The sequence below is a fragment of the Lepus europaeus genome, chromosome 18, assembly GCF_033115175.1.
Source record: "Lepus europaeus isolate LE1 chromosome 18, mLepTim1.pri, whole genome shotgun sequence".
Classification (NCBI taxonomy): Eukaryota; Metazoa; Chordata; class Mammalia; order Lagomorpha; family Leporidae; genus Lepus; species Lepus europaeus.
The window spans coordinates 11,464,249-11,486,522 of NC_084844.1; the positions used below are offsets into that span (position 1 = coordinate 11,464,249).

The 22,274-nt window shown below is 42.9% G+C and overlaps 1 protein-coding gene across 1 annotated transcript in view; it reads right to left on the bottom strand.

The window, feature by feature from the left end:
- The window catches only part of GNA13 (G protein subunit alpha 13), a 50,951-nt gene that overhangs the window by 14,013 nt on the left and 14,664 nt on the right, over positions 1-22,274 (bottom strand). Inside the window, exon 3 of the mRNA XM_062215689.1 lies at positions 1,019-1,069. Coding sequence (XP_062071673.1) covers positions 1,019-1,069 — 51 coding nt within the window. The remainder of the gene's footprint in view (positions 1-1,018; positions 1,070-22,274) is intronic.

A 22,274-nucleotide genomic window follows, 5' to 3' on the forward strand; every position in this document is an offset into this window, starting at 1 on the left:
GCATCCCATATGGACACTAGTTTGAGTCCCAGCTGCCCCACTTCTGATCCAGCTCCCTGCTATTCCGCCTGGGAAACTGCAGAGGATGGCCCACGTCGTTGGGCCCCTGCACGCATGTAGGAGAGCTGGAGGAAGCTCCTGGCTCCTGGCTTTGGCCTGGCCCAGCCGTGTCCACTGCTGCTATTTGGAGAGTGAATCAGCGGATGGAAGACCTCTCTGTTTCTTCCTCTTTCTGTAACTCCATTTTTCAAATAAATCTTTTTAAATTTTTTTTATTTATTTATTTATTTATTTATTTATTTATTTATTTATTTATGACAGGCAGAGTTAGACAGTGAGAGAAAGAGACAGAAAGGTCTTCCTTTTTCCGTTGGTTCACCCCCCCCCCCCCAAGTGGCCGCTATAGCTGGCGCGTTGAGGCCGACGCTCTGCGCCGATAAGCCAGGAGCCAGGTGCTTCTCTTGGTCTCCCATGCAGGTGCAGGGCCCAAGCACTTGGGCCATCCTCCACTGCACTCCCGGGCCATAGCAGAGAGCTGGACTGGAAGAGGAGCAACCGGGACAGAACTGGCGCCCCAACCGGGACTAGAACTCGGGGTGCCAGCGCTGCAGGATGAGGATCAGCCTAGTGAGCCGCGGCACTGGCCTAAAAATAAATCTTTAAAAGAAAGAAATGGCAGAGGCCTGAATGGTAGAGGGACAAATAGGAATAGCAACTGAAAAATAAACATCTTTTTCTCATTTTGAAACAGTTAAAATCACTCAGTATTCATATCTACTAATCACTCTAAAATAAAGCTGGAAGAGTCACAATATTCTACTGGGAAAAAGCAAACGGCTTAGTATTTAATTTTTCTAAATTGGCAAACAAATCAATATACATAAAAAAACAAATATGCAGACTACTGCTTTCAAACGAGGGAAAGAAACCAAACCAAACCAAACCAAACCAAAAAAAAAAAAAAAAAAAAAAAAAAACCACACAAAAAAACCCAACCATAAACATTCAGAAAACTTACTGGTTCTCCAAGTTTATCCAAGTTATCCAGGAAATATTTTACAGATTCACCCTAAAAACAGGAAGAAAATAAAGTTATTAGCACTCAGACATGGACGATCTTGCTGTAACAGTTTACATTACACTGTCTGGTTGTACATTCAATCCAAACATACTTTGTTTAGTCACTGATTTCAGACTGAACAAATCCTTCTAAAAACGTACAAAAGTTTGCTCCGCCACAAACTGCTAACTCTGCAAAGGCCGGCTAATTTCACAAATGCTTTACAGAAGTGACGGGTTTACACGGATGCTTTTTGCTATAACCTGTATGCAAAGGGAAGATGCCTGGAAACTGCTTGAGATAAACACACAGCAGCCACTGAAAGCTAAGTGTGTTTCTGTGTGCACTGCGTCTTCAGTTGACAGCAGTGGCAGTTAACCTCAGAGACAAGAACAGCCAGAGATGAGGGGAGGGCACCATGTAAAACTCCCCCGTAGCAGGCCTGTGCTAGTTAAACGTGCCTTGCTAGGGCAGATTCTGGATGACGGCGCAGCACGTCCCCAGCAGGTCTTTTCCTGAGTGGCCTGCGCTTCCTTACTGTACAGGAGAATCACCCAAAGGCCGCAGGAGACTCAGGTCCTAACTTGGTAGATCTGGGGAGAGGTCCCAATTTCTGCAATTCAGGGGCTGCCCAGGACCACACTTTGAGTCGCAGGCCCTAAACCAGTAATTCTTAGCCTTTTTGGGCTCGAAACTTCTCTACATGTCTTAAGATTCTTGAGGATCTCAAAATGCTTTTATTTATATAGTGGTTACAGCTTTCCACATAAAGTAAAAGTGGGAAATTCAAACAATTATTTTATTTTTTAGTTCATTTTAAAATATCAGTAATAGGCCCATTACCAGTTACCATATGTTTGTGCAGCCTAACAGAAAACAGCAAGACTAAAGTGTTGAACAAACTATGGCCTTACACAAAAATATACTGGAGTGGGAACTTTTTAAATAACCTTTCCAGATAACTGTAAATATTCTTATTATACCAAAATCTGACAAGTTAATGGTTTCTTAAAAGTTAGTTCCCTGTGGAACTGGCAATCAACTTTCCATAGCCTGTCATGTTAGAATTTACTGTCTAACCTGTGTTGTAGTCATCTTTTATCCTCCCATGTTCTGCTAACATCAGACGCTGGTCACTTGGAATAGAAGGGTTTCCCAAATTATGCAGATCTTCTGAATGCTGGCATGTTTCATCATAAAATGTCTAGAAAGTTTTATTTGTTGGGGCCAGTGTTGTGGTACAGTAGATTAAGCCACTGGCTGCAACACCAGCATCTCCCCTTAAGAGCGCTGGTTTGGGTCCAGGTTGCTCTGCTTTCAATCCAGCTCCCTGCTAATGTGCCTGGGAAGCAGCGAAGATGGCCCAAGTACTTGGGTCCCTGCCACCAACATAGGAGACCAGGATGGAGTTCTAGGCTCCTGGCTTCAGCCTGACCCTGCCCCGGCTGTTGCAGCTATTTGGGGAGTGAACCAGCAGATAAAGATCTATCTTTCTTCCTTTCCCATCCCTTTCTGCCCTTCAAATAAATAAATAAATATTTTTTAAAAAGTCTTACTTTTTAATATCATCTCAATCTTATAAGAGGTTTAAATATTGTGAAGCTGTCAAGTTCAGTGGTAAGCAGATAGAAGTTTTCCTAAATTCAAATTTTCACTTGAAAGTTAAAAATTAATTGCTAGAACAAGGCTCTCGGGATTTCCCTTCAAGTGACAAGCTAGCTTTATCTTTTAAAAATGTCAAATGCTCAAGTCTGCCTAAGTCATTTGCTCTTTCAAATAAAAATAGTGTCCGTGGCTTATGTGGCTAGCTCAGCTCACAACCGCCCCAGCCGCCAACGTGTTCCTGGAGACAACCATCTTGCCACGTGAGTGGTGGTAATGCAGCCCCTTCCTCACAGAGAAGGGATGTGCGCCCAAGGGCAGAGATTTAATATGACCAACCTCACCGAGGCCGAGGGGTCTGCAGGTCACAACAGTGAAGACTACAACTCAGGTACAGCTCGGGGCCACTGTACTGACCTGCGTGCCAAGGCAGTGGCAGCTCCGCCCACTGGGCCCTTCCACCCTACTGTGCGGTGCAGTCAGTGCAAGTGCTAACAGTGAGGACAGGAAATGACCTCAGTTACCACTTAGTTACTAACCGTCTTCAAATTAACCCTCCAGAAAAGGCTTTGGAGATTCCCAAGGGTCCATGGACCATACTTTGAGAATTGCTGCCTTAAAAATTTATCACAGAGATAACATTTAAGAGATGTGTGAGAGACATATCATTCCTTTGGGAACTGACTTAATAAATTTTGATATATTAACATAATACTGTAAATGATCAAATAAGATTTGGATATATTTGCTTGCACAGGGAATATCTATGCTTTATAGGCTAAATTAAAGTCACAGATTAGAAAGTGAAGGTCTACAACCTGGCTCCATTATTTTGGTGTTTTGGTTTCTTTTGTAAGCTTGGCACCAAAACACAAATGGCAGCAAAACCTGACCGGAACTGGTATGAGGTTCATTAGTTTTTCCTACAGTAAAACCATTAAAATGTTTTGCTGCAAAAAAGCTGTGGATATTAACACAGAAAACCATATATATTACCTTTCTGAAAAAAATCATTGCTTTAAAGATTTATTTATTTATTGGAAAGAGAGAAAGGAGGAGGAAGAGGAGAGAAGATAAAAGGGGGGGGGCAGAAAGAGAGGGAGAGGGGAAAGAGAGAGGAAGAAAATCTTCTATCCATTGGTTCACTCCCCAAATGGCCACAACAGGTGGGGCTGGGTCAAGCTGAAGCCAGTAATCAAGTTTCATCAGGGTCTCCCACGTAGGTGCAGGCACTGGCCAAGCACTTGGGCCATTTTCCGCTGCTTTCCCAGGTGCATTAGCAGGGAGCTGGATTGGAAGTGGAGCAGAAGGGACCTGAACTGGTACCCATATGGGATGCTGGTGCTGCAGGCAGTGGCCCAACCCACCATGCCACAGCACTGGCCCCAAAAGAGATTCCCTGCAAGACTCCTTCAGCCTTGAAGACCTACATAGGGTCTGTCCAACAATGGCACAGCAACCACAGAACCGGGTCCTGCCACAAGGCACGCCTGACTACTGACAGACAACGACTGGTGAACGTCAATGAGCCTTGAAGTTTGCGAAGTCCACCAGGCTCTCTGAACGGTGTTTCTTAAGTTTTACACAGCTGGCTGTCAACTGAGAAGAGCCTCAAGGCTCTCTCCCATTCATGACAAACATTTGTCATAAACAGTCTTCCTCTGCTTACAAAGACAAAATGGGTGAAGAGCCCAAGTCTGCAGGTAACAGATTCACAGATAAAGAGATTTAGTAGCTCAGCTGTGGACAGGTAGTCCATGTTCCCTTCTGCACAGCCAAAATATATAAAGGACAAAATTGAGAATGTACTACTTTAAGAGGGTACAAAACTGAACCTAAACAGCCAAACAACAACAAACACAAGGAAATCATCTGGGGACCAGAGTTGTGGCCCAGCAGGTTAAACTGCCACCTCTGATGTTGACAATCCAGGAGAGCCGGCTGGAGTCCCAGCTGTTTCATTTCCAGTCCAGCCTCCTGCCAATCCACCTGGGAATGCAGTGAAAGATGCTCCAAGTGCCGGAACCTCTTGCCACCCATGTGGGAGACCCAGATGGAGTTCCAGGCTCCTGGCTTCGGCATGGTCCTGCCCCACTGTTGTTGCCATTTAGGGAGTGAACTAGCAGATGGAAGACGTCTCTCTCTGTCACTCAAATAAATAAATGAATCTTTTTAAAAAATTCACCTAGTTCTTCAAAAAGTTTGGCAGCTTTATATCAGGTAGGAAAGGGGCAACTCAATTTACAGAAATTAAGTAAAAATTAGAGAATTTAATGTCAAAGGCTGTAACTTCTAAAGTATACAAAGATGAGGACCAAATACAAATTTTTAAAAAATTAAAGCAAGGAACACCATTTGGCAATCTACATCAAGATCTTCAAAAAAAATTCTCATCATAGCACTACTGAAAAAGTATATGCACACAACTGCAAAGTGGTAGTGATTTGCTACTGAGGCATACAGAAAGCTTAGTTGAGAGCCACTGGATTATTCTTTTTATTTATCAAGATTCTACAACAGGGGTTCAACCATAAACTACAGCCCACAGGCCAAACCTAGCCCTCTGTCTGTTACTGTATGGTCCATTTCCAAGCGTTTGGGGGAAAACTTAAAGTAATTATTTTATGACATAGGAAAATGACATAAAATTCACTTTTTGTGCCCATAAGGAAGCCTGCACTGGAGCACAGCCATGCTCCTGTGTGTGTGTTACCCACGGCTGCCTCCATGCTGCAGAGGCAGAGGGGTTACTGCAGTCAGAGGCCATCCATGGTGCTCTCATCACCTACACCAGTGTGCAGTGTACTGTAAACTACTTACACAGTTATAACTTGAAACTGTGCTCACCAGTACTCCATACCATGACATTAAAAAATATTGTACATAAGTACCCATCCCTCAAAAAAGGAAAAAAAGACACTGAATGTCATGCTTTTATGCACAGTGGAATGTGGGTAACTTTTCTATCAAATTAGATGATAAAAGCAATGTGTTTAAAAAAAAAAAAGCACCATGTTTATCATGCAGTGGCATCACAGCAATGCTAAAAGAATATGATGTACATCTACATTTATGGACTAAGCACATTACACTATCTTCCCAAACCACAGGAACAAATCACAAGTAGAACAGCTCATCACAAAAATAAAAAATGAAGATGAATTGCAACTAAAGTAAATTTCCAAGTGGTTCAGTTATTAGTCATGTAGCGATAGCGAATTAAATCACTCGTGCTTGAGACCCTATACCCAACGGGAGACCTGGAAGAAGCTCTGGGGTCCTGGCTTCAGCCAGGCCCAGACCTGGCTATCATGGCCACTTGGGGAGTAAACCAGTGGATGGAAGATCTTTCTTTCACTCTTGGGGCCGGTGCTGTGGTGCAGCGGGTTAACGCCCTGGTCTGAAGCACCAGTATCCCATGTGGGCACTGGTTCGAAACCCGGCTATTCCACTTCCCTTCCAGCTCCAGCCTTTGTGGCCAATTGGGGAATGAACCATCGGATGGAAGATCTCTCTATCTCTCTCTCTCTGCCTCTCCTCTCTCAGTGTAACTCTGACCTTCAAATAAATAAATAAATCCTTTTTAAAACAAAAATAAAAAGATCTCTTTCTCTCTCTCTTCTCCTGTTGCCCCCCCCCCCGCCATCTATACTGCCTTTCATATAAATAAAATTAATCTCAAAAAAAAAATTTAGGGGCCAGTGCTGTGGCATAGCAGGTAAAGCCATCGTCTGCACTGCCAGTATCTCACATGGGTGCCAACTAGAGACCCAGGTGCTCCACTTCCAATCCAGCTTTCTGCTATGGCCTGGGAAAGTAGAAGATGGCCCAAGTCCTTGGGCCCCTGCATACACATGGGAGACCCGGAGGAAGCTCCTGGCTTTGGATCGTCCCAGCTCCAGTCATTGTGACCACTTGGGCAGTGAACCAGTGGATGGAAGATACCTCTCTCTGCTTCTGCCTTTGTGTAACTCTGCTTTTCAAATGAATAAATCTTTAAAAAATTAACTTATGCTTGATTTCAGCAGATATAGAACTATGTCCAGAGAAACAAACTTGTTGGCCTTTCAGCGGGAACAGATGTTTAGAACTGAGGACATTGGGAACTGTCAATCATCTTTTAAAGGGCTGGAATTGTGGTGCACAGGAGTAAGCCACCACTTTCCACGCTGGCATCCCACACTGGAGTTCTGGTCTGTGTGTGTCCAGTTACTTGGCTTCCAATCTGACTTCCTGGCTAAAGAGCTTGGAAAGGCAGTGGAAGATGGCCCAAGTACCTGAGCCCCTGTCACCTACGCAGGAGACCCAGATGGGGTTCCTGGCTCCTGGCTTCAGCCTGGTCTGGATCTCACTGCTGTGGTCATTTAGGGTGTGAACCAGCTGATGAAAAATCTCCTTCTGCCCCTTGTCCTTCTCTCTCTCATTCCGGTGCTCTTTCAAATAAAGAAATATTAGCAAGGGGCTGCGCTGTGGTACAACTGGTTAACCCTCCGCCTGCGATGCCAGCATCCTATGTGGGCACTGGCTCAAGTCCTAGCTGCTCTACTTTGATCCAGCTCCCTGATAATGCACCTGGGTAAGCAGTGGAAGATGGCCCAGTGCTTAGGCCCCTGCACCTTTCAAATAAACAAAATCTTAAAAAAAAAAAAAAAAAAAAAGAGAGAGAGAGAGAGAGAAGAAAAGAAATAGAAGGTAAATGCTTTAGCTTCAGCAAGCATAAAAGTTTAGTGAAATTTTTTTTGAAAATAGGACAGAAATTGTTTTTTCTTAACAAGGACTACCTTTAACTACTACTGCTGAACACACTGAATGGCTGTGGAAATTCATCTTAGGGGAAGACTTGATTCTATTTCTGAATGAATTCAACCCAAAATTACAAGGCAAAACATTCTTGGTGAAGCTTATGCTCTAGCAGCATTTCAACAACCAGCATTGTTTGAATCATAAGCAACATCAAATGCTTCTCACTTTCTTTGTTGTCAAAAGTTAAAACGAGAAGTGGGAGCTCCATTCCCAGACAAATCTGCAGTGGATAAATACTTCCAAACTCTTACACCGGGGAAGTCAAGAACAGCCAGATTTTGAGTTGAAGAGAGCCTGTAAAACAACTAAACTTCTACAGATAAAGAGCCTGAAGGTCAGGGTGGCTTAGCCAAAAAGACGATTTCAGTGGCAGAAATTGGGGGGAAAAAAAAAACAAAAACCTATTTTGGTGGCAAGAACTGCAATTCTTGTTTCAACAGGTATCCCGGTTCTTAGTCTAGTTTTCTCCCCTGCTGTACCAACGATGACTCCCCCACCTCTGCTGCCACTCTCTATTATCATACTCACTACTCTACCTTCTGCACTTGCCTGTTTGTATATGTAGGCCTTCAGATGGAAGATTTCTATCTCCCCTGCCTCCCACCCTGTAACTCTGCCTTTCAAATAAATAAAGTAACTACCTATCACTAAATTCCATTGGTTTATAAAGATGTAAATAATAAAGGCAGAAAATCAATAGGATGTCTAAGTTCTTCAGAGGCATGAAATGCATTATTTTTTTTCACATGCCTGGCAACCAAAAAGCACTACAGCAGTGGTATGGGAAAGATGCCAAGATAAAACAGGAGGCTCCTACTCCATGTAAGTAATCATTAAAAGTTAGCATCGATCAAAAATGACACACCATGCTAGTGATAAAGTAGTTCAGAGAGAGTAATACTTAGATGGGATCTGGAAGGGGCAAAGAGGATGCTAAGTTTTCAGGACTGCTTTTCCTGAGTAGGTTGTAAAACTTCCAGGATACTTCTAATCCTGAAGTTTCAGCAGATGCAAATTCAAAGGAATGAGCAGGCGGAATGAGCAGGCAGGGCTGGGCCTGCTCTAGGACTAGTGTGGTGGAGTCACAGATCATGCAGCTTGAGAAAGGTTTTGTTTTTGTTACAGTAGTATGTACTGTAATTACTAATATTGGGACATATGACAAATGTCAAATTCTGACAAGATACGTATTAAACATATAATTAATTTCATTTTACTGGATTATTTATGGACCATGAGGAAAAGCACTGAAAACAGGTTGTTCAAAAGACTTCTACTAAAATGAACTACCATTTCTTAATCTTGTAAAATGTCGAGAATGTAATTACAGGCCAATTAAGTAAATCTGTAAATAACAGACTTGGAAAAAATACATAAGTTATGTAGAAAATAGAGACGTAAGGGCTGGCATTGAGGCACCATAGGTTAAGCTACCACTTGCAATGCCAGCATCCCAAATCAGAGCACTGATTCAAGCTTGGCCTGCTCCACTTCCAGTCCAGCTTCCGCTAATGTGCCTGAGAAAAGTGGAGGATGGTTCAAGTGCTTGGGCCCCTGCCACCCACACGACAGATCAAAAGGAAGTTCCAAGCTCCTGGTTGCAAGCATCTCTCCCTCTTCTGTTACTTTGCCTTTAATATGAATGAATGAATGAATGAATGAATAAGGAAATAAAAAATGAAGTGAATAAAAGTATTCCATTTTTATGTGTTGAGGCTATCATTTTATATAAGACTAGCACCACCTAGTCTTTTATTTAAAAGTAAACATAATAGTTTAAAGAATACTACAATTCAAAGAAAACCTATATTAGGTGAGAAATTGTCTTTGAACCTACATATACATGTTATTCTGAAGATGATAGTGTAACTCAAAGATAATATCCAGTTTCTCTTTATATAAAGAAACAACAAACAGCTAAGTGCTATAAAAAGCAGAACATTTCCCGAAGTACTGGTATCCTACAAAATGATGCCTGTGTTCTAAAACACTGAGTCCAATAGTTAATGTGGTTTACACACTTTACATGCATATTTAAGTCTTCCATTTGTAAGTCTGGAATATTTCAATGAAGAAAAAGAAACCAGAGATGTGGTAGAAAACCAGAAATCTATGCTCATCCTTAATCCATCACAAATGTGAGCTACTTCTATTAGCATACTAAGGTCTTTACAAACCTATAATAAATATGCCTTTTTATTCCAAAACAAATCCAGGTCAAAATGTTTCCTGAATACTCATTGAGAGGATTCATTAAGCATTTGCTTGGGGCGATCTATTCAATAGGAAATCTATTAAATTGCCTTTAAAAGAGAACTAAATGTAGGTTTCTATGAAAAATTCACATTTGTATACACTAGTAGATTCAGTCCTGAAAACAGCTTGAAGTCTCAGCTAAATAAGGAGATTTATGATAATATTCGATGAACAGACTCTGCATGATATAAGCCAATTCATCCATCCTGTACTTAAAAGCTTTCAGCAAGAATTAAATAAGGTACAAAACAGAAACATCTGGCCTTAAAACTGGTTAATGAATCAGGATTCTTCATTTCAACTTAAGGATATACATGGCTCGTAACAAAGGCAGATGGTGATATCTCTTACTATTTAGACTCAATTTCCCATCTCATTTCTCTATTGTCTCTCCACTTATTCAATGAAAATACAAAATACGGCATAATACTGTTCTGCCCATGTTATTTATCTAAGATTCTAATATTATTTGCAATTTCTTTAAAGACAGTTAAGCCAGGTCTGATGTTATTTACAAAGTCTGTTCACGGGGCTGGCGCTGTGGCACAGCAGTTTAAAGCCCTGGCTTACAGCACCAGCAACCCATATGGTTGCCAGTTCAATCCTGGCTGCTCCACTTCTGATCCAGCTCCCTGCTAATGTGCCTGGGAAAGAAAGCAGCAGAGGATGCCCCAGGTCCTTGGACCCCTGCACCCATGTGAGATACCTGAAAGAAGCTCCTGGCTTCGGATGGGGCCAGCTCTAGCCATTGCGGCCATTTGGAGAATGAACCAGTGGACAGAAGATCTCTCTGTCTCTACCTCACTCTGTACTCTTTCAAATAAATAAAATAAACCTTAAAAAAAAGTTTGTTCACAGCTTAGACAATGATTTTAGGGGCCAGTGCTGTGGTGTAATGGGCTAAGCCTTGCCTGCAGGGCCAGCATCCCATATGGGTGCCAGTTCTAGTCCCAGCTGCTCCTCTTCTGACCCAGCTCTCTGCTATGGCCTGGGAAAGCACTAGAAGATGGCCCAAGTGCTTGGGTCCTTGCATCTGCCTGGGAGACCCACGAGAAGCTCCTGGCTCCTGGTTTCAGATCAGCCCAGCTTCAGCTGTTGCGGCCATTTGGGGAGTGAACCAACGGCTGGAAGATCCTCTCTGCCTCTCTGTAACTCTGCCTTTCAAATAAATAAATAAATCTTTAAAGTAAAAAAAAAAAAAAAAAAAAAAAAAAAAAAAAATCCTGAAATCATACTATTTCAAATGTTTGAACTATACCACCTCTATAATGGGTTCTGTTTTTTCCTCAATTTTTATTTCAAAACAAAACATGATAGGGGCAGGAATGTTGGCCTGGCAGTTAAAGACACAGCTTAGAACACCTCCCCCACCCCCACTGGAGTGCCTGGATTTGATATTCAGATCCAGCTCCTGACTTGCGTTTCCAGCTAGTGCAGACGCTCAGACTCAGTGGTCACGGCTCAAGTAGCCGGGTTCCTGCAACTCATGTAGAAGACCTGAATTTAATTCTGGGCTCCCGGCTCAGCCTCTGCCTGGCCTTCAATGTTGCAGGCATTTAGGGACTGAAGCTGCAGAGGGAGTTCTGTCTACCCACTTCCCCACCCCATACCACCTCCTGGCCTCTCAAATAAATGAAGAAAAAAAAAATTTAAATATAAAAAAGAACTATTTGAGGATTTACCAGGCCAAGGCTAGCTACAAAACTCTCCTCCTCATTCTCAAAGCTTGTCATGAACCAGTTTCACTTCTTTGATTTAATGCCCCTCCAACATTCTCATTTTGCCTGATTTTTACAAAGGACCTAATTATATTGTTCCTTATTTTTGAGGCTGCCTTTTTTTTTTTTTTCATGACTATTACTTCATTTTTCTCTGGGAAAAAAGTATTTGATGTGATATACATTTTTTTTTTTAAAGATTTATTTATTTGTTTGAAAGAGAAAGAAGGAGGGGCAGGGAGGGAGGGAGGAGAGAGAGAGAGAGAGAGAGAGAGAGAGAGACTGACTGACTTCTATGCGTTGGTTCACTCTCCAATTGGCCCCAATGGCCGAAGCTGTGCTGATCCAAAGCCAGAAGCCAGGAGCTTCTTCCCGGTCTCCCATGCGGGTGCAGGGGCCCAAGCACTTGGACCATCTTCCACTGCTTTCCCAGGCCACAGCAGAGAGCTGGATTGGAAGTGGAGTAGCCGGGTCTTGAACCAGTGCCCATATGGGATGCCGGTACTGCAGAGGCTGTGGCTTTACCCGCTACGCCACAGTGCCAGCCCCACATTTTTATTTTTAAAAGAGGTTTATTTATTTGAAAAGCATGTTTCTAATAAAGACAATATTGCCACCTGTATCATTAAAATATACTTAAAGTACTATCACTCACACCTTTTTTGTTTGTTTATGAGAAACAAGACAATATTTACTAACTGCCAAAGATAAGTTACGTCAATAATGTGTTACAGGGTGGGCATTTCGGCCTAGTGTTTAAGACGCCAATTAGGATGCCTCTGTTCCTCACCAGAATACTTGGATTCAATACCCAGCTTAGTTTCTGACTCCAGTTTCCTGCTAATGCAGATCCTGAGAGGCAGTGTTGATGGTTCAAGTGACTGGGTTCCTGCCACCCATGTAGGAGACCTGGATTCAGTTTCCAGCTTTGGCCACTGTAGCATCTGGGGGAGTGAACCAGTGGATGGAAACTTCAATCTCTGTCTCTCTCTCTCTCTCTCAATTTAAAAACAAAAAAACAAAAAAGAAAAAAGAAACACTCTGTAGATATGCCAAAAGTAAGCAGACTCCAAGTGTGTGCAATTTCAGATTTCTCACTAGCATTTTCTATATGCAAATTAAAACCTCCGACAGGGCTAGAATGAATCAATTACTCTCTTTCCAGAAAAAATATAAGACAGTTTATAACAGCCTTAAGTAGAATTTCCAGACTACTTCTGTCTCATACGGATAACAATTTTAAATTTTTCTAGCATACAAAGTATAAAAAAAAAAAAAACTACTGCATAATATTAAAAATAAGAGATCTAAAAAAAGAGAGCTCTTTGGAAAGAATTATTACTTTATTCTATAAATTGCATTTTTATTACTGCCACTCTTAATAAGTTTCTCTTTATAATAACTTTTTCAGTTAGACATCACCTGATAACTTATGCCTAAAAATCTTCATAATCTGTTTTGAACAGTCTTCCCATAGCCCCATCAATTTCCCATTTACACCTAACAAAATATACAAAGCAGTTTAGTAATTCTCCTGTGGAATCACAAAAAATTACAATGCTTCATACTAGAAAAATAGACAAAAAAGTTTTAGCCATATGTCCAACATTTACACATACATGTATGTATCTTATACACACATACCTTATGAGATGTTCAGTACTGTTACTGTCTTATGGAATGAAACGTTAAGCACAAACTTTAAATGTGAGTGAGAAGTTTGACACTGCAGAGGCGAGTCAGCTCCGCTCCCGCACAACGCTGATCAAGGGGCGGAGATACACTAAGACGCAGCCCATACATACTACACTTGCCACCATGCAGTACCTCCACTTTCTGTCCATAAAAAAAATACAGGCAAGAATTTTCCATTTAAATAAAAAATTCAAACTTACTTCTGAAGAATGCCTTGCTGGACTACTGAAAAAAAAAAAAAAATCACGCCCTCCAGGAAATACTAATGTTGCAATATTAAATGAACAGAAAAGTTTATCTCAATGTCCAATAATGTATTCGAATACCAGAAGGAAATACACCAAAATATGAACAAAGATGTTTTGGAGTTGTAGGATAACAGCTAACTGGAAGACAGTTTTCAATGAACACATATGCTTTAAAATTTTTAAAAAGTTAATTTGGATTTTGGAGCTTGTAAGTTATTTCCTCAAAACAAGCAAGAAAACAACCCATTTTCCCACTCTTCAATTTTCACATAATGATAACGCCAGAAAGCTTAGCATTTGAGCCTTGAAAAATTCCTCAAAGTTAAAATACTTTTTTGAAAAGGGCCCATATACAATTCCAACAGCATATAAAGAAATATTTGGCTTTGCCAGAGCCAGAACTCTTCAGTAGTAAATTATGTGGTGGGTTTATTTTTTTGAGGGGGAAGGGAATTCCCAAAAAGAAAAATGACTTAAATTGTTAAAAAAAGAAATGCATTTTTCCAACATAGGACGTAGTTCTCAAGTAGAGTTTCAATTTCCTTGCTCTCTAAAACAGAGGGCCCACACGAGTGCTTCATAATACCCAAAGTCCTGGTGAATGCACCCGACAGGAAGTTCTGCTCCATGGTCTTATGTGCAATACCCCATAACTCAGACATTACACAATAACCAGCATGAATAAATAACGTAATTTTATGCCTCTGCTCACACAACAAGTAAGAGGAAAACCAAGACCACTTCATCCCCAGTTTAGTGTTCAATCTACCATTCCAAACTCCTACCAGTAGAAAAGCTCATCCAGCTAACCAGGAACAGTAACTACCTTCCCCTCCCTATCCTCCAATCAACCAAGTCAGACAGCAAAGCCATGCGGACTGCAAGTATTTCTAAACACTGATGAATGTGGAAATCCACCCACTATTTATAACAGCATACGAGTTCCGTTTCCACTCACTCTGGTTGATTTTGTCATCAAGGGACGTAGGAAAGCATGGCAGTGGGTATCAGACACGGCCACTGATTCCTACAGCCTACAGTCTGAATCTTGGCTCCAGCACCAAAACTAGGTGTGACATTAATGTCTCATGTGTCCTTCACCCCACACACTTGTTTTATGTACAAAGCAAAATGAACTGGGCTACGTGCTCCCTTAAGTCCTTCCCAGGTTAACAAATGCTTAGTGATTCTGCATACTCCTGGCAGAACGGCTTCAAACAACAGTATACAACAGTTTTTACCATACAATTTGCATATGCTGTTTAAGAAAAATTAGTTTTTACTTATTTGAAAGGCAGAGTTATGGGAAAGGGGACAGAGAAAGAGAGACCTATTACCTGCTGGTTCACTCCCCAAATGGCCACAATCACCAGAGGTGGGCCAGGCTGAAGCCCACTTCTCGGTCCCCCATGTGGGTGCAGAAAGTCCCAAGCACTTGGACCATCTTCCACTGCTTTCCCAGACAATTAGCAGGGAGCTGGATTGGAATGGAGTGGCCAGTCTCGAATCAGTGCCCACATGGAATGCTAGCATCCCAGGTGGCGGCTTCTACCTGCTTTGCCACAAAGCCCCCTTGCCAGTACTGTTGACTTACCTGATCCTCATTGGACTGGGAGCCCTCAATAAGGCAGGGAGGCAGGCAGTGCACCTGAGTTCCCAGGATTTGGGTCCAAAACACAACATAGGCATGGAATACAAGTCTGCTGAAGAATTAATGAGCACCATAAGTAAAACTGATGAAGTTACTCTCTTCACTAAATGGAAACTGACCTTACATAGAATAATCAAGTCCAAAAGAAACACTCTTTTGTATTTGCCTGGCCTAAATAATAAGAGCGGCCAGCACTGTGGCACAGAGGGTTAAGCTGTCACTTGTGATGCCAGCATTCCGTATTAGAGCACAGATCAGGTCCCCTGCTCTACTTCTGATCCAGCTTCTGGGAGAGCAGGGAACAATACCCCAAGTATCTGGGCCCCTGCCACCCACGCGGGAGATCAAGATGGAGTTCTAGACTCCTGGCCTCAGCCTGAACAAGCCCCAGCCATTGGGACCATCTTGAGAGTGGACCAGTGGAGGGAATATCTCTTTCCCTGTGTGTGCCCACCACCCTCACTGTGCCTTTCAAGTAAATAAATCTGAAAAAATATTTTCATTAACTGATATTTAACTCTGCTGAAACATTCAAATAAATTGGTCGACATAAATGCAATGTCCTCTTGAACTTTAAAAAGGTCTGACAAACCACAACCTATTATGCCAGGTGGCTCAAGTTCTGCAAAAGGGAAATGAGAATAGGCAGCCTGACTGCAAGTGAATCTTCTCCACTTCCTCACCTCGCCGCCCTTTCCAAGCCCTGCCAGACTGGCCTCTTCCTCACCAAGTCACCTGCCACAGTCAGCATATGCAACCTTCCCGTTGCCGAAACCAATGGATGCATCATTCTCCACCTTGACAGACCTCACCTGGCTTTCCCGGCTTCCACAGCATGGCATAGTCCTGAATTTCTCCCGTCTGTCTGGCCATGTCTGCTAATAAGCATCTACTCTTTTGAATAGTCTCAAAAAGATCTGGAGGTTCCTCAAAATTCTACCATAAACTCTGATCTCTTTTTTCATACACTTTCCCTGATTAATCACATGTACTATATAGATTGTTTTTTGCACTATATAGATTTTTAAATACTGCCTGGATAAAAACAACTTCTAAGTCTCCCTTTCTAGCCCAAAGCTTTGTTTTGGACTCCAGACACATACTTGGAATCATGACTGCTATGTCTGATCAGAGACTGTTCAACATAATATGCCCAAACTCATCTCGGAAGTCTCTCCCTTAAGTCTGTCTCGCACAGGGCCCGGCGTTACTGTGCAGCAGTGGGTACAGCTGCCACCTGCAATGCCAACGTCTCATATGGCATCATACAGGTGCCGGTTCGAGTTCCAGCTGCTCCTCTTCTAAGTCAGTTCCCTGCTAATGGCCTGGGAAAAGCAGCTGAAGATGGTTCAAGAGCTTGGGCCCCTGACACCCATGTGGGAGACCCAGGAGAAGCTCCTGGCTCCTGGCTTTGGCCTGGCCCAGCCCTGTCCATTGTGGTCATCTGGGGAGAGAACCAGAGGAAGGAAGATCTCTCTCTGTCTCTCCCTCTCTGGAACTCTTTCAAATAAGCAAAAAAATCTGTCTCACACAATATTTCCATTTCAGTAAAAAGCACCAATATCCACCTCACCTCTTTGTTAAAGTCACAGACCAGAGTCACTCAACGTATGCCTTTCTCTCTGTACCTCATATCCTATCAGAATCCAGAGACTGTTGTTACACAGCATGCCTACAATTCATCTCTTCTCACTTCGATGGTCACCACCTGAACAAGTCCCTCATTTTGCAGTCTCGTAACCATGGAACTGGTTAGCACTCAGAACACTGCCTGGCACAACAGCTCTTCTAACTCCTTACAATCTGCAGAGAACAGTCTCAGTGATCTTGCCCAAAACTCCCGATGGTTTCCCAGTGCAGTCAGAGAAGCCCCAAGCCTGCAATGTGGGCTCCAGGCCAGGCAGTGACAAGCTGCGCCTGCCTCCCCAACTGGGGCAATCCTCCCTCACTGCCCACCCACACTGGCCTTGATCGCATTTTCTGAACACGGAACAAGCTTTTCTGACTTTGCATGCAGGGCTGCTTCTGCTTGAAGAACTCTTGTCTGGCTGACACTTCCTCATCAGTGGGATCTTCGCCCAAATGTCACCTTCTTGTACCACTCTCTTGGTTTGTTTCTGTTTCCAACTCTTTTCCTTCAGAGCACTGCCCATATCTGTAACTATATATTGATTTGTTTGCCTATTTAGCATAAGTTCCTCTAATCTACATCTAAAATCAACAGAGATCACTTTCACTTGGGTTACCAGCTAATCCCTAACCTGCAAAAGGGAGCCTGGCTCATGCAACATGTTTGAGGGAACCGTTAACACCTATAATCTGCTACCCAGGGCTTTCCTGCCTGGGAGGCAGCAGATGATGGCCCGAGTGTTTGGGTTCCGGCTACCTCCATAGAAGATATGAATGGAGTTCCTGGCTATTCCAGCCCTGGCCATGTGGCCATTCGGGGAGTGACTTAGTGGATGGAAGAGTCCCAAGATTCCCTCCCTCTTTCTCCTCTCTCTCTTTTTCTCTCTCCAGACTCTCCCTTTCTTTCTGCCACTCTTTCAAATAAATAAAATAAATCTCAAAAAATTTTCATGGGGCCAGCACTGTGACATAGTGGACTAAACCTTCTCCTACAGCATCAGCATCCCATATGGACGCCGGTACTAATCCCAGCTGCTCCACTTCCAATTCAGCTCCCCGCTAACATGCAATGGAAGCGATGGAAGATGGCCCAAGTCCTTGGGCCCCTGCACCTGTGTTGGGGATCCAGAAGAAGCTCCTGGCTTTGGATCGGTCCAGCCATTGTGGCCTTTTGGGGAGTGAACCAGCGGTTAGAAGACTCTTCTCTCTCTCTGCCTCTTTCTGCCTGTAACTACCTCTCAAATAAATAAGATCTTTAAAAAGTGGTATTTTTTTCAGGGGCCAGAGCTGTAGTGCAGTAAGTTAAGCTGCCACTCATAATGCCAGCTTCCCATGTTGGAGAGCTGGACTGAGTACCAACGGCTCCACTTCCGAGGAAACTGCTAATGGGCCTTGGCGGCAGTAGAAGATGGCACAAGAGGGGCCCCCTGCCACCCACGTGGGAGAACAGGAGGGCGCTCTGAGTTCCTGGCTCTGACTCGGACTAGCCCTGGCTGTTGTGCCCATTTGGGAAATAAACCAGTGAATGGAAGCCCTTATTATGCATTCCACTTAAATAAATCAATCTTTTAAAAAAATTAAGAATAAGATGGACATTCCTATTAAAAATTACTTCTATGGAACTAAACAATTTATTAAAATACTCTTTTTCAAAAGAAAGTTATTACATGTTAAGGTAAAATGTGTAAAACACAGGACAGCAGGAGAGAATCTTGGATCTTTTACTAAAATATAATGCCAACTGTAAAACTGGTTAAACATAACATACTGTAAGAAAAAAATGAAGCAAATATAACTTTCTTGACCTAGTCTAGAGTTTAAATGAGTAGAATCTTTACAGTAACAGTTAAAGTCCTACCATTTTTTAAGCTAAGGCAAATGAAGACAGTTATATGTAAATGTGGCAACTCAGTAACCGAGTTGTTAAAAACAGCAAATCATTTGTATTGTATTTTTAACTAAATTGGTTAGAGCACACTCTTTGAAAATTTGCATTGGAATAAATAGTATTTGCAGCTTTGTGAATAGACAGTATTCAATTATCTAGGCTTTAAAAATCAGTAAGAATTAATCTAGAGGCTATCCTATATTTGAACAGCAATTGTACAGTCATGTACATGTTCCCTCTTGTCAGGCCTCCCATAGCACAGCAGGATAGGCAATAACCAGTGACTACCAACTTGGAAAACCTGGGACAGCTACTTATCACTAGTAGCATACAGCTTTCTTTTTTTTCCCCACTTAATGTAACACATGTGGGGCTGGCGCTGTGGCGTAGCAGGTAAAAGCCACCGCCTGCAGTGCTGGCATGCCTGCAGTGCTGGCATGCCATATGGGCATCAGTTTGAGACCCGGCTGCTCCACTTCCGATCCAGCTCTCTGCTATGGCCTGGGAAAGCAGTAGAAAATGGTCCAAGTCCTTGGGCCCCTGCACCCACATGGGAGACCCAGAGGAAGCTCCTGGCTCCTGGTTTCGGTTCTACACAGCTCTGGCCCTTGCGGCCAACTGGGGAGTGAACCAGCAGATGAAGACCTCTCTTTCTCTGCCTCTCCTTCTCTCTCTGTGTAACTCTGACTTTCAAATAAATAAATAAATAAATCTTTGGAAAAAAAATAACAAATGTATACAACCACACTTCATATCACAAAATCTAAATAAAAATAACAAAGTGACGTAAGACAGATTCTCGGGTCAGCGCCATGGTGTAGTGGGTTAAGCCTCAGTCTGCAGTGCTAGCATCCCATATGGGCAATGGATTGAGCCTGACTGCTCCACACCTGGTCTAGATCTTTACTATGGCCTGGGAAAGCAGCAGAAGATGGCTGAAGTGGTTAGGCCCCTGCACCCATGTGGGAGACCTGGAAAAAGCTTCTGGCTCCTGGCTTCAGATGGGTCCAGCTCCAGCTGTTTGGAGAGTGAACCAGTGCGTGGAAGACCTCTCTCTCTCTCTGTTAACTCAGCCTTTCAAGTAAATAAAAATAAAATCTTGAAAATAAAATTAAAATCTTATCATGAATACCTGTCCATAGCCCTTTTAAAAAAACAGATTCTCTATATAATTTCTACTTGGCCAATTCATCCAATTTAATAGAAAAATAATTTTTTAAAAAGTTACCCAGAGAATAGGAAAAAAGTAGCCAAGGTGTTAAGGAAAGTGAAAGTCTCTCACTCCACTTATTTCAGCTTTTTTTTTTCTTTGATCTTTCTAGAAGAGTTAGGGGAAGAATGTTCTATTTATAAGCTAAATATAGTTGCCCTGGATCAAAATACACAGACACATTTTTGGAGACAGGGGACAGTAAAGAGTAGTTGTGCTTGTTGGCCAAGATTGTTTTTAAACACTAAAATCAATACGGTTTTATTCTTTAATGGAGACAAATTTGAAATTTGTTTATTTTGCTCCATGAGAAAAGTATAGGAATCCTGTTAGACTGTTTCTATTTGTTTTTTATTAGACAATCTCACAAAAAGCAACATGCAATCTTAAAAATAAAAACTTAAAAATATTGTATAAAAAATCATTTTATATTTTATGAACATCAGGAATTTATTTATTTTGGAAATGAAGCCCAAATACCCTTTTGAAGCCAGGTACTCACAACGTCTTTGCCAAAGCCCCAGGCCAGGGGAATGGCAGGAAGTGGAAGAGCAGACAGGCCTGGGGCAGCGTACAGGGACCCTGGGAAGACCCTCAGAAACAAAGGAGAAGGGAGAGAAGAGGAAGGCAGCACAGCTGGCAGGAATGGCAGGCATCTGTACCTAGCAAAGGTTACGTTGTCACGTCTCTAGCAGGAATAAGATTTGGGTAACTGCCTACACAGCTGAAGCAATGCAGAAACACCTTCCAGCTACAAACATCATAGCAAAAATGAGAACTGGGGCAGTGTGGTCACTCAGTGAGCTAAGCTGCCACGGCATCCCTTATCTGAGGACTGGTTCCAGCTCTGGCTGCTCTGCTTCTGATCCAGCTCCCTGCTAATGTGCCTGGAAAGGCAATGAAGGATGCCCCAAGTACCTGGGTCCCTGCCACCCTTGTGGGAGACCTGAATGGAGCTTCAAGTTCCTGACCTTGGCCTGGCCCAGCCCCAGCCTTTGCAGCTATTTGGGGAGTGAACCATGGATGGAAGATCTTTATCATTCTGCTTTTCAAGTAAATCTTACCCCCCAAAAAAGATCTATACTGGTTTCACTATACATCTACATTGTGCTTTATCATTTTAAAAGAATTCGTATCTTTTTTTTTTTTTTGACAGGCAGAGTGGACAGTGAGAGAGAGACAGAGAGAAAGGTCTTCTTTTTGCCATTGGTTCACCCCCCATTGGCCGCCGCAGCCAGCGCACCACGCTGATCCGAAGGCAGGAGCCAGGTGCTTCTCCTGGTCTCCCATGGGGTGCAGGGCCCAAGCACTTGGGCCATCCTCCACTGCACTCCCGGCCACAGCAGAGAGCTGGCCTGGAAGAGGGGCAACCGGGACAGAATCCGGCGCCCCGACCGGGACTAGAAGCCGGTGTGCCAGCGCCATTAGGCGGAGGATTAGCCTGTTGAGCCACGGTGCTGGCCCAGAATTCGTATCTTCATTAAAGGCTGAGCATCCCAAACCCAAAATGTTCCAAAATCCCAAATTTTTGAACACCAACAACATGTCCTAAGTGGATAATTACATACTTGACCTCATGTGACAGGATAAAGCCAAAATGTAGGTACTCAAAATTATTTTATAAAGTTACATTCAAGCTGTGTGTGTAACACATTTAAATCCGAGTTTGGGTGCTGGTGTTGTGGTACTTTGGGTTAAGCCACCACCTGGGATGCCAGCATCCTATATGAACACCAGTCCAAGTCCTGGCTGTTCCACTTCTGATCCAGCTCCCTGCTAATGGGCCTGGGAAAGCAGCTGATGATGCTCCATGTGCCTGGGCCCCTGTTACCCATGTGGGAGACCGGGACAGAGTTCCCAGCCTTAAGCATCTGGGGAGTAAATGGGTGAAGAATCTGCCTCTGTCTTCATCTCTCTCTGCTTTTCAAATAAAATGAGAACAGAAATTTAAAAAATCATAAAAAGGCACTGTGAAGAAATGAAGAACCATATTATAAATTCTTCAATCTGAAGACCACACAAGGTATTATTAGGCAACAAGAACCAATGTAACAATGAATACCTCAGATCTCTCTCTTGCACTCTTTTAAATGATTTATTTTATTTATTTGGTTGAAGGGCAGAGAGAGAGAGAGAGAGAGAGAGAGAGAATCTTCCACGTTCATGCCCCGAAAGGCCAAAATGGCCAGGGCTGGGCCAGGCCAAAGCCAGGAGCCAGGAACTCCATCTGGGTCTCCCATATGGGTGGCAGGGACCCAAGCACTTGGGTCATCATCAGCTGCCATCCCAAGTGCATCAGCAGGGAACTGGATTGGAAGCAGAGTTGACGGGACTCGAATCAGCACTTGGACAGGGGATGCTAGCTTCCTAACTGGCAGCTGAATCCCCTGTGTCATGCCTGCCCCTCAAATCTCTCCTTTGATGTGTGATCTTCACTAGAAAAAAACATATGGTCTAACCAGAATATAAATCTCATACTAACCATAATTCAAAATACAGGGTTTTACAAGTTCA